Here is a 17,792-nt window from a genome sequence, read left to right as displayed (position 1 = left end):
TTAAAAAAATGATTTGTAAATGATACAACTCACAACTTGTAAATATAAAATTTGATTAATAAACATAAATTTTTTAAATTTGACTCAAAATAAATTATTAGATTTGACTCAAAAACATTAAGGCTAAACTAATTATAAATGTATGAAGTTTCACTTTTAAAAAAAAATAGAGGGTTTTCAATTTATGATTAAGTTTCCTATGTATGAATCAGAGGGATCGACAAAGCGACTTATGTGAAGAAGAAACGCGGAGCCTTCACTTGTTATGTCGATGTCAGCCATTGATAATCCAGGAGGATCTTTACGCCACCAAGCCACGTAAAATAGCTTGCCACGTGGAGATGCATGCACGTGAGGACTTAGTTGCGCAACGTGTGTATCATGTTTGGAGGAGGTTGCCGAACGTTGATGATGAACGAGTCATACGGGATATCAACGTATATCTCTCGAAGTCACAGGCGCAAGTCTCTCACCTGAACATTATTTTTATTTGTTTATTTAATGGATAAGGCTGCTCTTTTCGGGTATAAATGTACGCCTAAGAGGCAAACAGAAGGACAGTAATTAATCAGAAAATAAAAGAACCAGTGAGGCGTTCGTGACTGGATTGGCAAAGCTCATATCATTAGAGTTTTCTTTTTCATAACTTGGATCAAGTGACTTGACTTTCTTAAAATAAACGATAGAACAATTATTAACAAACATCATTAAGATCTCAACCAAATTTATATTAAAGTGAAATAACCAATTCGAAAATAATAACAACATTGGGGGAAAAAAACCACATGGGTTACTGAATTATGATTCAAGAGATAATTTTTATAAGCTGCCCCAAGACAAAAGTATTGTTTTAAAAGCTTATCCAAACGGGTACTTAAACCCAATTCGGTCTTAATTCAAATATTTACAAGCGAAAAGAGGAAATTAAAAGAAATTGTTGAAGTTGAAAGCTTAGGTTTATCAACATAATTAATGATTTCAAATAATCAATAAGAGAATGATTGGGAAAGAGGTTAAATTAACCTGAAATATCAAGGACGATTGAACAAGAGATATTAGTATTGGTTCTTTGGTGTGTGCAGCTAGATCATTGTTATAGCCTAAATAAATAAAACATACCCATAGACAATAATTTAGCTAAAGAAATTCAATTCTCCTGGGAGCACCTGTTGACAACTGAAAATACATGTTATTGATTTGATCTAAAAATAGGAACTTCATGTTATTGAGCATATTCGTCATAGCTAACTTTTCGTTTCGTCATGTTATTTTTGCACAAAATTTATTTGTGCTAAAACTTAGCAAAATATGATTTGCTTGGTTAATATATTGCACATACACGCTTGACAAGATACCTGTTTTTTTTTTTTTTCCTTTTTTTTTTGGCTGTGCACAAGCATGTTCTTAACCGACGCAATCCCGTCCAGAGCACTGTTAGGCACTAAATAAAACTAAAGAATGTGGAGCTGCTTCTCGAGATTATGAACGGACTTGTGCTGAAAGCTTTTGACCAAAGGTAGAAGATTAATAGTTTTTCCTTTTCTAATTGTTTGTTATATGTATGAATCTTTAGGTCGTATTGCATAGGATTCGTGAATGCTTGTAATTTTGTTGGGACAAAATATATATACGGTTCTTTATATCCAAAAAATTAGAAGGAGTTCATGCCCCACTTTGAACCACACAAAAAAAAAAAAAAATTAGGAGTTCAAAAAGTTCCATTGTCAGCGTCAAAGGTTTCCAAACGCAATTAACAAAAACATAACGCGTTATTTCGGCACAATTGAATCAATATTTAAAATTATGGAAGGCTTTTAAAACAGTCAAGTCTATTAAAAGTTACACAGATAAAGAATGAATAGCTAGTTCGGGGAAGAAGCTCAAAAGTTCCTCAGTTAAAGCTGAAAGGCTCCACTTGGCAGGTGGCAGGCAATAAAGTCGAATATTTTATGGTTTTTCTTCATCTGGTAGTGGAAATCATATTTGTATTTAATTGGCCTGCAGCTATTGGCGGAGGACTTGCTATACTTGCTGCTGCTCTAATGCTTACGGTCTTTGCGAGTGCACTTGTTTATTACCGGAAGAAGAAAACACAAGATTATTTCTTTGATGTTCCAGGTAAGTTTAAGAATAATAATGGAAAAGATGGTATACATAATAATGATTTATGAATCATATATATCAACATATATTTTGCCCTTTTACTGGCAGACGAGGAGGACCCTGAAGTTCTCCTTAGTCAGCGTAGAAGGTTTTCCTTGCGGGAGCTGCAAGATGCAACAGACAACTTTAGTAACAAAAACATTGTGGGTAAAGGTGGATCTGGTAAGGTTTACAAAGGACTATTAGCTGATGGGTCTCTAGGTGCAGTGAAAAGACTTAAAGAGGAAGGAACTCAGGTGGGAGAGCTGCAATTTCAAACAGAAGTACAAATTATGAGCTTGGCAGTCCACCCTAATTTGTTGCGGCTGCTTGGTTTTTGCAAGACGACAACTGGACGGTTGCTTGTGCATCCTTTCATGGCTAACGGTAGTGTGGCATCATCAACACCCCCCCTACGGGGCCTGTACGGAAGCGAATTGCAGGGGGAGCTGCAAGGGGGCTTGCTTATTTGCATGATCATTGTGATCCGAAGATCATCCACCGTGATGTGAAAGTTGCCAATATATTATTGGATGAGGAATTTCAAGCAGTTGTTGGGGCCCTTGGCTTTGCAAAACCCATGGACTACGAAGATACAGATGTGGTTGGTTCAATTGGGCACATTGCGCCAGAAGAATACCTCTCCACCGGAATGTCTTCGGAGAAGTCTGATGGTTTCAGTTACGGTGTGATGCTTCTTGAACTAATAACTGGACAGACGGCTTTTGATCCTGCCCGGTTAGTCAATGATGGTGATGTCATGTTAATTGATTGGGCATGTTTTCTATTTTCTCACAACATTTATATGATGTAACTTTATGTAATCAAACATCTTTTGCTAAATGTTGTGTCAGTTAGTCTATCCTTAACTGGCTGGTTTCTTAAGTCCAAAAAGCTATTCAGCAATCAGCATAAGAACGCCATGCTCAATATTTGAACTTTTCGTTTTACTGCATTGCCTAAAGTCCATTCTCCACAACCAAAAGTTTTTGTAATAATTGAAGAAAGCACTGTTCTTTACCGATAGTTATCTTGTAGAGAGATTGCTAGTTTAAATGTTAATGGGGTTAAGGAGCTGAAGAACAAACGGGGTACACCTTAAGTAGACAGAAAATATATGGACACATATCCTCTTCCTCTTTCCATGATTTGACAATTGACAATGCCTTAGATTTAGGTGATAGGGGTTTTAAAAGAAGAGACAGGGGAACCAATAATGATGAGGTGGAGCACACCATTGAATTCTGATTTGGAATGTGGATATGGTGAAGATGAGGGAGAGCAACTAATTCGAGTGGCCTTGCTAGGCACACAAAACTCGGCTATGAGAAGACCAAAGATGTCTGAGGTGGTAAGGATGCTTGAAGAAACTGGCGATGGTTTGGCGGAAAAATGGGACGAACGGCAGTAAGACGAGACGTATCCGTTAGATAATAGAACCCTTCCTTGCTATTGGCGAGTGGCCTTCCCTGGATGGTCGATTAATTCTAGACTCTGATTCACATCTGCTCCCAGATGAACTGTCAGGTCCCAGATGATCTTCTCATCCTTAATACTACCCAGCATTTGAACGTGATCATGCTCAAGAACGTTAGTGCTATAATGATTTTCTTCCTTTTGGATTATACATGCTGTCCAGATAAAATCCCCCACTGATCTTTTTCTGATTGTTGCAAGAAATGTTTAATTGGGAGTCCTTTCCACAAAGTGACCATCACTTGTGTTACGTTGGATTATATGTATGGACAAGACTAACTTGCCTCGAGCCATTATGCCAGACCAACTTCCCAGCTTTAATCCAATTTTGACTTGATTAAAACTCAACTTGGGTCATGTTCGGCATCATGATTATCGAGTCAAAATTTCACGATTGATATCTCTCACGTTTAACTCAATTCAAATTATTCGTTATGTTTAAAGATTAGTCTCTAATTAATAACATTTAAAAAATAATTTTAAATTTTATAATTTTATTTTCTAAAATATAGGACTAACATTTTCAAACATTTATGAGGCTTTCGCTGCTTGTATATTCATAAATGTTTCTAGCGAAGCAAATTTAATTTTTTTATTTTAAAAGTTGATTTATGAAAAATACAACTCAGCTTGTAAATATAAAAATTTGACTTATAAACATAAATTGTTAAATCTGACTAGTAAATATATATTTATAAGATTCACTTTTAAACATAATTAAAGTTAAATGACCGGTTCGAAAATAATAACAACATTTAAAGAAAAAACAATCACTTGGGTTAATTGTTATGCCGAAGGAATCGACAAAGCTAGTTATGGGAAGAAGAAACGCGGAGCCTTCCGTTGTTATGTCACCCGTTGACTTGACTCAGTTAAAAGAAATGATAAAAGAATTATTAACAAGCATTAAAATCTCAATTAGATTCAAATTAAAGTTAAATAACCAATTCGAAAATAATAACAGCATTAGAAAAAAAAAACAGAGAAAATTATAATGAGGTTTTAAAGAAGAAAAATAATTACCAAACAGGTCCCAGACTTTTTATTTTTTATTCTAAAACTTGTTGCTTAAATTTTTATTGAGATTTTTTAATAATTATATACTCCTCCGGTCTTAATTATAAGACCCAATTGACTTATTTGAGGAGATTAAGGAAGTAAGTTAAGTTGGTTATTTATAATAAATAAGTGTTGTCATTCCTAAAATATCCTTGCTAATTAAGTATATTGGCTAAAACTATCATTATTAGAAGGATTATCTTGGAAAAAAATGTATAAATATAAGAGACAAAATGGATTTGGGTCTTATAATTAGGACCAAATAAAAAGTCAAATGGGGTCTTATAATAAGGACCGGAGGAGTATATATATTTTTAGGACCTGTTTGTAATTTTCCCTTAAAAAAATCACTCCCGTTACTAAACTACGAGTCTTGACCAATGAACAAAAAACCGGACCGGATACTAAACCGGTCTAGCTAGTGGGTTAAGGGTCAATGGGTCAGATCGGGGTCAAACCAGTCATATTAAAATAATATAATTTAATTGGCAATGACAAAATAAAAATAACATTCATCAGTAATAACCATTCAACAAAATACAAAAAACAACCAAAGTGATTTAAACATTTAATTGTACCAAACTAACATTAACAACTATATATCTTCATCATTACAGAAAATCAAAATCATCATTAAATTCATTGGCAGGGTCAGGAATTGAGACATCAATAGTTGGAAGAGGAAAATTAGAAGGAGTAGCAACATCATCTTGCAGAGGTGGAGGTTCAACAATATTCATATCATCATCACCACCTAAATAAGACAATAATAAAGTGTCAATTAAATGTATGTAAATCAATATTAAAATAAAAATATTTATAACTTCTAAGAGACTAAGACAATAATACCTTCATTATCCCTCCCAGGAGTTGTCAAATTTGAAATGTCTTCATTGTTGACAACACTTTCAAATGTTGCCACATCTCCATCATCAAACTCTGGAACAGGATCTTCTTCAGTCACCCAAAAGTCCACCAAATCAATGTTTTCAAAGTCAATAGGATCATAGCTTGCCTTCTGCTTCTTCAATGTACTCCTGACAAATAAAATTTTAATTAGATGTAAATCCATATCAAAATAAAAATGTTCATAACTTATAAAATTACCTATACTTTAATCGCAAGTTATAGTTTGTGAAAACTAAATCATTTAGCCTTTTGTGCTCCAGTCTATTTCTTCTTTTTGTATGAATGCGTTCAAATAAATTCCAATTCCTTTCACAGCCAGAAGAAGAAGAAGTTTGACTAAGAATGCGCATCGCAACACGTTGCAATTCTGGCACTGAACATCCATAATATGTCCACCATTCATCTAAATCATGAAAATATGAAATATAAAATTAGTGAATGACCATAAATATACTATTAACTATTAAATAAAACACTTACAAGGGTCAAATTTCTGTGCTGCTTTTTGACATGATGGTCTACTGAAAGATTCTTTGGCTTCACGATAAGTAGTTGCTTGTTTCATTACCAAGAAGCCATCAACCTCTTCGTTTGAGTAAGACTCCACCACATCAATTAAAGCCATCATTAACTTTGACTTGATAGAGCAGTCTGGAGCATATGTGATTGCAGGATTCAGCAAATATGATGCTGTATGAAGATTGGTCTTTAAATGCTTGTCCCATCGAGTTTGAATGATTGTTGTGTAGGGCTTATACAGCTCCTTGTTCTTCTTAAACATCTCCTTAATTGCCATTTTCGCCCTTCGGATGCCTTCATAAACATAAGGCAATGAAGGCTTCTCACCTGAATCAACAATTCTCAACAATTTTATGAGAGGAGATACAATTTTCACAACTTGATAACAATCATTCCAAAACCGATTGTCCAATATGATTGCACTAAAAATTTTTCCTGCTTCAGTCCTTGATAATTTGTGGTCCACAAAGTGTTTATCAACAACTAAAGCTTGCAAGTCATTCTTGTGCATATATATGCTGTGCAATGTAATAAATGTGGTAGCAAACCTCGTGGCACCAGGACGCACAATTTCTTTCCAAGTTGGTCTTCTCCTCAACCACGATAAGAAAACCATATGATTATATGCAAACACAGTTATCTTTGATGCCTTTGATGCGAGGTCTGACACATGAGGCATGCTTGAAAAGTCCTTCAACACAAGATTCAAACAATGTGCAGCACAAGGTGACCAATAAATACTTTTATACTTCTCTTTAATCAATCTACCACATGCTACATAGTTAGCTGCATTGTCAGTCACCACATGAACAATATTTTTAGGACCAATCCACTCAATGACTTCACAAAATAGTGTGAATAGAGTTTTGGCATCTTTAACTAGATCTGATGCATCAACAGACTTCACAAATACCATACCATGTGTAGAATACACTAAAAAGTTTATCAAAGTACGCTGTCTAACATCAGTCCATCCATCAGCCATGAGTGTGCAACCATTGTTTTTCCATTTAGCACGATGGCTATCAATGAGTAACTGACATTCTTTTCTCCAGTCACTCAACAAGTTAGTTTTAAAATCATAAGCACTAGGAGCTTTAAACCTAGGCCCTATTGAAGCAATGCCATCCACAGCTTTTTGAAATAAAGGACAATCAAACGCCTTAAACGGAATGCAGTTTACAATAGCCCATTCAGCAATCAACATTTTCACATTATGCTTTGCTTCTTTAGTTGCTAATGCACTCTTAATGCCAGGTTTGGAATCAGGAGTTGTCCTAGGAGCAAAAAAATTGTCTATGCTCCCAGAAGCTTTCCTCTTCCTCACACTACTTGTGACATTTGGTGATTCAACATGAGTTTCTTCGACTTCCTCTTCTATGTTTTCAATAGTTTTCTTCTTTGACCCTTCTTTTAAAGACTCTGCCATTCTATAACATACATCATGTGGAACTTTTTTACAAGTAGCTATTTGACCAACAGTGCCAGCAAGATGTTGCTTCATCCTATTTATCCCACCTCCTCTATAACTATTAGTACAAAAAAGACACGTATATATATTTTGTGTTCCTTCTTTTTTGTATGCAATATGTGCCCATGCTGGATCAGTTTTGGCACGTAATGAGGATGTGGGTGTGGATGTTTCAGTAGGAGGATTTGAAGATCCAGTATTAGGAGTCATGTTGTCATTTCCAGAACTTTGGTTATTTGAAATATCCATCACTGCTACTCAAAAAACAAATCAAAAGCTTAACACAACATTAATCATTAAACAATCAAGTTATTTAGTTTCAGATTTCATATTGAACAAAGTGGGGAACCGTCCATAATTTTACAACCGTCCATAGTTTCAGATTTCACTACTTCACTATATACAATGAAATGACCACAATTTTAAACCAAACACGTTCACAATTTTGAAACCAAACAAGTAATTCTAAACTAGAGCATCAAATTATTTTAGAGTACCATTAATTTTTAGAATATCCATTCCTCACGCATCAATTTTGGAATCCATTGATGAGTTCAGATTTCAGAATACAGTTAATTTTCACAGAATATCCATTCCTCACGCAGAAGCAGAATTCAAATTCCAGAATGACAAAATCAAACATTCAAACCATAAAAATAATTAAAATGGCAGAGATTAATAGATTATCACCGTCACTTCCTTCAACTTTGCTGAGTGGCCGAGAGCAGAGAATGAGTTCAAAACTTCAAACGAAAATTGGGAGGCTGGACTTGGGAGAACTGAGATCGGCAAGCACTCAGCTGCTCACTAACAATTTGGATCGGCGACGACAGGGCACCGACGGCGCGGGCAAGGCGAGGAGCTTCAGGCGTGGGCAAGGCGAGGAGCTTCAGGCACGACGACGGCAGGGCACCGAGCAGCTTCAGGCGAGGTAGGGGACGACGGTCGACGACACACTGAGAGTGAGGGCACAGAACCGTGTGCGAGCTTCAGCAAGCTGGGAGATTCAGCGAGCACATGGTGGCGAGATTCAGTGAGCTGGGACTGAGGATGGGGAAGTAAGCTGAGCACACGACGGCTGCGAGGGCGACGGAGGACGAGATCGAGATTGCTGATTGCCAGAGACCGAATGAGGAAGAAGGACTGAAGGAGATGGGCGCTGGGTCGAGACTCGGGCGAGGTTGCGGTGCGGGACTGCGGGGGTTCGAGCTGGTTTTGGAATCGTCGAACATGTTTGCAATTTTTTTTTTAATGAAACGGTGTCATTTTCGGGCTCTGGAGGGGGCAAAAAGGTGAACCGGATAAACCACCTAAACCGGCGGTTTACCCGGTTTAACACCGGTTCTTACCGGCTCAACCGATTTACCACCGGTTCAAACCCTGGCCGTTTTTTTCCTTAACCCAGACTGGACATCAGGCCGATTCACCAGTTCACTGGTTGAACCGGCCAGTCTGGTCCGGTTTTTTTTTCCATGGTCTTGACAGTGCAAACGAGGGCATTGGATTCCGTGATTATCCGGACTTCGGAAGTCTTCCTTCAAGGGGGAAAAAAAAAGAAACAAAAAGGAAAATGCCGTAAGGTAATTATTACAGAAATAAATTAAGATAAAGGATAAGTGAGTTGTCAACACCTGTTATATTTATCATAAACAAAAGAAAATACGTTGTTGAAATCGATGAATTAAGATAATTGAAAACTCTTAAAATAATCATTTTTATGTTTACGAGATACTTTTCTAATCCTATTTATAAGATAAAGGAAGAAGACATTTTTTTGTCTTATTTATAGGGTATTTAGAAAAAATTTTTATATAAATATACAATTTTACATTTCATTTATTATTGTATTGATTTTATTTATATAAGTTATAATATATATTAAATAGGGATAAAGTTAGAAAGTTATTGAATTTTGAATGAGAGTTAATAAAGTTTAAGGTTTTCATTTATCTGTGTTAAATATGTTAGAAGTTACTTATAAATAGGATTAGAAGAATAATTTTTATAAGCTATCCCAAACACCCTGACGTACACGCGAGACTATTTTTTTAAATTAATCCAATAGGTGCTATGCTCAATTTGGTCTGAATTGGAGCTGAATAGAATAACATGCAAACAAATGCTCCAAGAATTAAAATATTTACAAGGGGAAAAGGAAATGAAATAAATTGTTGAAGTTGAAAGCTTAGGTTATCAACATAACGAGTTCAAATTATTAATATATTTATTATATTTATAGGGTTTATGGTTTGAAACCTATCATCGAAATAAGCATGTTGAGTTAAAGATCAGAGAATTGTTGGGAAAAAATGTCAAATTAACTCAAATATCTAGGACCAGGTTAACAGGAGATATTAATAATGGTTCTCTTTTTTGTATAGATCATTTTTATAGCCCAATAGATAAATAAAACATACCACGTACAGTTATTTAACTGAAAAAATTCAATTCTTCTGGGAGCACTTGTTGACAGTACACTTGGAAATTCATGTTATTGAGCATATTCGTCATACATAATTTTTCGTTTTGTACTTTTCCATTTGTCATCAGTGTCAAATATTCAAATGCAATTAACTAACAAAAACATAACGTGTGATTTCGGCATAATTTAAAATTACTGAACGGTTTTAAAACAATCAAGCTTATTAAATGTAAGTCACTTTGTATACTTGATACTTATTTTTCAATTTTACCCTTATTTAATTCTCATTGGAGAGGGAAAAAAAGAAGGAAGAGAAATGATTTGTAAACGTAGAGAGAGAAAACTTTTTAATAATGATAAAATTGAAAAATTTTGTTAATTTAATACATTTCTTAATATGTGAGAATATGTTATAAGTGACTCATATTAAGGATAAGAGTGGTACACATAATGATGGTATACATAATGATTGATGGATTATATGTCCTAGGCCGCCCGGAATCAAAACCCCACCTTCAATGGCCTGCGTGGAAGCCAATGGCACTGGGATCTCCAGAGCCACCGGAAAGTCTTCGGAGAAGACTGATGTTTTTGGTTATGGCGTGATGCTTCTTGAACTGTTAACCGGACAGATGGCTTTCAATCGTGCCCGACTTGTCAATCCTTATGATGTCATGATAACTGATTGGGCACGTTTTCTATTTTCTGGTAACACTTATATGAGGTGATTTTATGTAACCAAACATCCTTTGCTAAATGTCGTGTCAGTTATTGGCCTCCTTAAATGGTTTTTTATGAACCCAAAAAGTCATTCAGTAATCAGCACAGCAATGTGATGTTCAATATTTGGATCAAAGGCCAGAAATGGGAAACACTATTGGACGCTGATTTGGGCGATGAGTATAATGAAGAGGAGGCAGAGCAACTATTCAAGTGGCCTTGCTATGCACACAACACTCGGCTATGAGAAGAGCAAACGTGTCTGAGGTGGTAAGGATGCTCGAAGGTGATGGTTTGGCTGAAAAATGGGGTCAATGGCAGAAAGAAGAGATGTATCCGTTCGATAATGAAACACTTCTCTCTTATGCTAGTTGGATTGTGGACTCTAATTCATATGTCCTCCCAGAAGAACTGTCTACTCTGTTTGGATGAGAAGAAAAGTTGGGAGGAAAAAAAATGAGAGGAAAAAAAATAGAGAGAAGAAAAAATTGAAGAGAAGATGTTATCATCCCTCTTGGATACAGGAGAAAAAATAGAAAGGAAAGAAAATGAGCAAATGTCTAAATGACCAAAATATCCTTATCAAAATATATTATATTTAAAATTAAATCAAATTAAATATTACAATGGGAAAATTGTACTAACATTAGTGTCATTAGATAACTTAAAATGAACTTATTTGTTTTATATATATTTTCAGATCATTATATTTTAAAACCAAATTATTTAATAAAAATATTGTTTTAAGATCAAAATGAAAAGTAATAACTTTTTAAATATGATCAAAGAAAACAAATATGGAGAGGAAAAGAGATGAGGGGCAGCTGTAGTTATGAAAATCTTGTTTCCCTTCACAAATCTCTTCATATATGGAGAGAAAATTTGGAGAGAAAATGAGGTATGTGGCCCAACTTAATTTCTCTCCCATTTTTTCTTCCTCCCATATTTTCTCTCCTATCTAAGCAAAGGAAAACTCATTTCTTCTCATGTTTTCCTTTTTAGTTTTTTCTTCTCTCTAATTTTTTTTCCTCAATCCAAGCAGGGGGTCAAGTCCCAGATGATCTCCTCAACCTTAACACTACTCAGCATCTACAGAGTCCTTTCATAACTGTAGAACAACGACTTTCTTCCTTTTGGATTATATATGCTGTCTAGATAGAATGCCCCACTTATCATGTTGCGATTGTTGCAAGAAATGTATAATTGGGAGCCTAGTCCACATGTGACCATCGCTTGTGTTGTATTATATGTATGAAAAATTAATGTCTAGAAAGTAAACGAAAGTCTGTTTTCACTTTCAAAATTCAGGTGTACAGACATAGATGTTGATTATATTTATGGGGATTTCAAAAGTTAGTGTTCTCGAATTTTATTGAAATCTGCTTTTGTCAGGATGACCCTGAAATGGCTTTATCATTGTGGGCACTTTGGCAATTCCAGTGGACAATTACAGGAAAAAACAGATTCCGCTAACTACCACTCCCTTCCGAAACGTAAGTCACTTATAGAAGGATTTAGAAGGAAATTTTAATCCTAAATGTAAGTTATTTATAATATATTTAATATTTATTTTTAATTTTAATTTTATTTAATTTTTATTGGAAAGTGAGAGAAAATGAAGAGATGTTAAAATGATTTGTAAATGTAGAGAGAGAAAAAACTTAATAAAAATAAAATTTAAAAATTCTGTCAATTTAATACATTTTTTTAATATGCAAAAATGTACTATAAATAACTTGTATTAATGAAGACGGAGTAGTAATTAAAAAAAAAAAAAAGCACACACGACAGACAAAGCGAATTAGCCACTAAAACAAATGGGATCACAGGATGCGATTTTAAAGAAATTGAAATGTTGAAAGATTGTCTGCGGGAAGAAAAAGGTGAGCCCCAGAAAAGGAAAATCACTTGAATAAAAGCAATCAATCTTTGTGGATTGAAGAAAGAAACATTAATGGATATAGCCCATCAATTTAAAATATAAATATCAAATAGCTAACTTACGTAACTTAAAAATTAATTAAAATTAACTAAAGATGAAAATATGTGAAAAAATTTTATTTCCTTAAGACATTTTTATTTGTAGAAGGGGTAAGTGGGAGAGAAAATAAAAAAAAAATAGATGAGCGAGAGATACATATTAATTAGTGATAAAAAAACATTAAATAATCAGACAAATTTAAATAGTAGTTTTTTTTTAAAGAAAAAAGTCAAGCTCATTGAAAGTTTTAATGCATGTATTTTGATCTGGATGGACTATCCATCAAATTGAAATTGAAGCATTAAGATTCAGGTTACTATTATGAGGCTTATAACAGCCAGAGCGAGAGCAACAACTATGTGCAAGCTGGACGCTGAAGCCATCTCTTCTGCCCCACCTAAGGGCTAAGGGTGGAAATAGGCTAGGCTAGGCTAGGTTTTAGCTAAATAGGCCTGGGGCTGCATCAGATATCTAAAGCCTGGGTCTGAGCCTGAGTCTGCATGTAGGCTTTTTTTTAAACTCGAGCCTAAGCCTTCAAAAGGCCTAATAAGGCCTGAAAGCTTTTTTAAAAGCCTACTTAAATTTTAAGTATTTAAATAGGCTTAAAAGCACATGCCTCCAAATTCATGCATAACTCTTCAAACCTATTTTAAAGCCTACGTTATGTCTTAAAAGCTTAAGATCTATTCTCACATACAATATAAGATAATAAGAGCCTAGTAAGAAAAAAGAATGCTTAGTGACAACAATTGTTCCGGCAAATATGAATAAGAAAAACCAATTATATGTTGACAAAGGAGATATATTTTCTAAAATCAACCAAACCCAACAAGTGGCATGTGATTAAAAATAGATTTTACCTCTTGCTTTTCTAGCAGTATTATAATATTTCATTTGGGCATCACTAAAACAAACTTACTACAATTATTATACTTTAGTGAACAACGTAAGTCAGGGAAAATGGAGTGAGCTAACGTAGTCATTTTGAGTGATCAAAGAAAAGAAATGTAGAGGTGAAAGATTGATTGATGAAAGGGTTGCGTTTGTGTGTGAATGATGGGATGTGAAGCTTAGGATTATGGCTAAGTCAGTAATTTTATAAATAATTTATAAAATTAATCTAGATTATATTATATAATAGTGTAAATTAAGAAGGAAAAAAAAAAAGCTTACTTCCTGTAGGCTTGTAGGCTAGGCCTTATAAAAATAGGTCTGGCCTGTTTATCTAAATAGGCATTGCAATAAGCCTAAGCCTGAGCCTGACCTATTTACTAAATAGGCTAGGCTAGGCTTAAAATAGGTTAGACCGTAGGCTCCCGATAGGGGCCTAGCCTACTTCCACCCCTAGGCCCCCACCTCTCCCCCCCCTCTCTCAAAAGCAATCAATCAATCAAACACGGGGATTCTTTGATTATCCAGTCTTCGCCAAGTCTTCCTCGAAAGAACAAAAAGCTTTAAGGTAATTATTATGAAAATACTCCCTTCCGTTGTAAATATAAATATAAGACACATTTTATAATGTAAATTACACTATAAGATAGATTTTATATTTAGGAAAGAAGGAGTAAATCAAGACAAAGCATGAGCGGGGCAGTGCCAAAATGCCAATTGTCATCACCCCTTATTGTATGACAAAAGCATATTTCAATGAAACTCAAGAACACCCCAAAAATCTACGTCTTCGTCTGAATTCCTGAATTTGAAAGGGAAAACATACTTTTATTACTACTTTTTTCTAGACATTAATTGTTCTTTCATTTTTTTTTTTTACCCATTAATTGTTCATACATACAATACTGGTACAACGCAAACACAAGTGATGGTCATCTGTGGACTAGAGTCCCAATTACACATTCATGGCAACAATCACAACATGATCAGTGGGGGATTTTATCCGGTCAGCAGGAAGAAAACCAATTAACATGTAGTATTCAGGTTAAGAATATCATCTGGGACCTGACAGTTCTTCTGGGAGGATATCTGAATCTGGGTCTAGAATCTGCCAACTAGAAGAGGTCACGGGGGAACAGGAGAGAAGGGTTCCATTACCTAATGGACACGTCTCGTCTTTCTGCCATTCATCCCATTTTTCATCAAGCCCATCACCTTCAAGCATCCTTGGCACCTCAGACATCTTTGGTCTTCCCATGACCGAGCTTTGTGTGCATAGCAAGGCCACCTTGATTAAATGCTCCTCCTCCTCTTTATTATAGTCACCGATCAAATCGGCATCCATTAGTGTTTCCCATTTCTTGTCTTTCCAAAGCCCTATCATCTGGATCCAAATACTCATTGCTGAATAACTTTTTGGCACTACATTCAGCAAAAGATGTTTGACGACATAAAATTACCTCATAAATATTACCAGAAAATGAAAACATACATACCCAATCAATTAACATGACATCATCATCATTGCCAAGTCGTGCGCGAACTAAAGCCCTCTGTCCAGTCATTAGTTCAAGAAGCATCAAACAGTAACCAAAAACATCAGACTTCTCCGAAGACATTCCGGTGGAGAGGTATCCTGGTGCAATGTGCCCAATCGAACCAAGCACAGCTGTATCTTCGTAGTCCATGGGTTTTGCAAAGCCAAAGTCCCCAATAACTGCTTCAAAATCCTCATCCCGTAATATATTGACAGCTTTCACATCACGGTGGATGATGTTTGGATCACAATGATTATGCAAATAAGCAAGCCCCCTTGCAACTCCCAGTATGATTCGCTTCCGTACAGGCCATGATTCCGGGGGGCCTAAGACGTTCGAAGACAATTGAGGCCAAACCCAATATGCATAAACGCGCCTCAATATATATGAAACTACAATTTAGATATTTAACAGTACGGTGTTTTTGTTTCTTTAGGAGATATTTATATCTTTATATATTGTGTTTGCATCCAAATCCCAAATAACTTCTAATAATTTCATAATTCGTATTCATATTTGATCAACAAAAAATCAAGATAAACAACAAATGAGTTTGAAATTGAAGGATACCTCGTAACCGTGATGCCACACTGCCTTTAGCCATGAACGGATATACAAGCAACCGTTCAGTTGGGGTCTTGCAATAACCAAGCAGCCGCAGCAAATTACGGTGGACTGCCAAGCTCATAATTTGTACTTCTGTTTGAAATTGCAGCTCTCCCAACTGAGCGCCTTCCACTTTAAGTCTTTTCACTGCAACTAGAGACCCATCAGCCAATCGTCCTTTGTAGACCTTACCAGATCTACCTTTACCCACAATGTTTTCGTTACTAAAGTTGTCCGTTGCATCTTGTAGCTCACGCAGGGAAAACTTTCTAAGCTGACTAAGTTGAATTTTAGGATGCTCCTCGGCTGCAATTAGTAAGAGGGCAAAATTGTTGATAAATCAATTATGGACGTCATGTATAATTCATCAGTGTCATTAATATGTATACCATCTTTTCCGTTATTCTTCAACTTACCAGGAGCATCAAAGAAATAATCTTGTGTTGTCCTCTTCCGGCAATAACCAAGTGTCCTCGCAAACACTGTAGACATCAGTCCAGCAATAGCTCCGGTAGCACTATTGCCTGTTTGTCTTCGAGGTTCTCCGCATTAATACATTTCCTTGTCTTACACTCCTCTGGTCCTATTTATAGAAGGCAGAGAGAATAAATTTTTGGAAAAATGATAATAAAATACTTTCTGAATTTCAAAATGACAAATAAGACATCCGAATAAACAAAATGACAAAAAAGGCATCAGGTACCAATCTGGGATTTTGATTTTAAATTTTACAAAATACATAGTGAGATTTACAACTTTCATAGTGAGAGCTACTACTTTGTCAATAGGTTTTGCAATCTGTTTTGAAGGGCTGGGCAAGTTTTACCGAATTTTACAAACACATAATGGGATTTACAACTTTCATAGTGAGATTTACTACTTGATCAATGACTTTTGCAACCTGTTTTGAGGGGTTAGGCAACTTTTCCGTGAAAAATAATACAATTCCACGTTGAATTTTACAAACCACATAATAGGATTTACAACTTTCATAGTGAGAGTTACTACTTTGTCAATGGGTTTTGCAACATGTTTTGAGACCAAAAATCAAAATTCAAAATTGGTACCTGATGCCTTATTTGTCATTTTGAAATTCAGAAGGTATTTTATTGTCATTTTTCCAAAATAAAGTTTTTGTTCTATTTATAAGGCATAAAGAAAAATTTTGTATAGAAATGTATAATTTACCTTTTATTTATTATTGTGTTGGCTTTGTTCTCATGAGGTATAACGTATATTAAATAAGAATATAGTTAAAAAATTATTAAATTTTAAATGAGAGTTAATAAAATTTAAAACATTTTTAATCTGATCTGTATCAAACATTTTAATAGTAATTTATAAATCGCGTCTTACTAATATTTCTACAGTTTGAAGATTAATCCTCAAATCAAATCAATCAAATATAAAGGTGATTTCCACCATCAGATAAAGAAAACCATAAAATATTCAACTATATCGCCTGCCAACTGGAGCCTTAATTTCGGTCACCTTCTTTCCATTCCCAGAGAAATAGTTTAATTATTGATGAGCTTTTGTGCTTCTTCCTCGATCTTGCGGTTCATTCTTTATCTGTCTAAACTTTAATACTCCCTCTTTGCCTTCATTTATTTATAAGAAATACTTGTGATGACAAATTTTTTTAATTAATTTCCTATTTTATTTTTATTAATTATTTATTTTAATATTTATCATATTTATTATTTTATTTTTCAAAACACCATTCATTCATCTCACTTCATCACATATTTTCTCTTTCCCCTAATTCTCTTTATTTTAATAGTTTTCTTATTTTTTTCTCTTATACTCTCTCTCATAAATAAAGGTATTTTTCAGGTATAAAAAGTTACAATATTTATATATTTATTATTTTCAATAAATTTTAACTAACTTTTTAATCTAATTCTTTGGTCATGTTTATATGGCAGTGAGAGAAATTTTTTATATAGATGTGTAGTTTTACCCATCATTTATTATTGGGTTAACTTTGTTTACATGAGGTATAATATATATTAAATAGGGATAAAGTTGAAAAGTTGTTTAATTTTAAATGAGTTA

General features: G+C 34.7%; 1 protein-coding gene and 1 pseudogene across 1 annotated transcript; one reads left to right on the top strand and one right to left on the bottom strand.

The window, feature by feature from the left end:
* The first annotated feature begins 1,949 nt into the window (after positions 1-1,949).
* On the top strand, positions 1,950-11,150 carry LOC114721429 (BRASSINOSTEROID INSENSITIVE 1-associated receptor kinase 1-like; annotated as a pseudogene).
* Positions 11,151-14,644: 3,494 nt separating this feature from the next.
* Positions 14,645-16,226, bottom strand: LOC114721428 (BRASSINOSTEROID INSENSITIVE 1-associated receptor kinase 1-like). The gene is made up of 4 exons (XM_028907250.1): positions 16,151-16,226; positions 15,699-16,040; positions 15,087-15,454; positions 14,645-14,974 (listed from the first exon to the last, which is right to left on the bottom strand). Exons 1-4 carry the CDS (start codon positions 16,224-16,226, stop codon positions 14,645-14,647), a joined length of 1,116 nt encoding a protein of 371 aa, XP_028763083.1.
* Between the last annotated feature and the right edge of the window lie 1,566 nt (positions 16,227-17,792).

This window comes from Neltuma alba, unplaced genomic scaffold (assembly GCF_004799145.2).
Source record: "Neltuma alba isolate B1F8T4 unplaced genomic scaffold, ASM479914v2 tig00012036_pilon, whole genome shotgun sequence".
Classification (NCBI taxonomy): domain Eukaryota; kingdom Viridiplantae; phylum Streptophyta; class Magnoliopsida; order Fabales; family Fabaceae; genus Neltuma; species Neltuma alba.
Note: the sequence above shows the minus strand (reverse complement) of the source record. Positions and strands in the feature narration are given on the sequence as shown.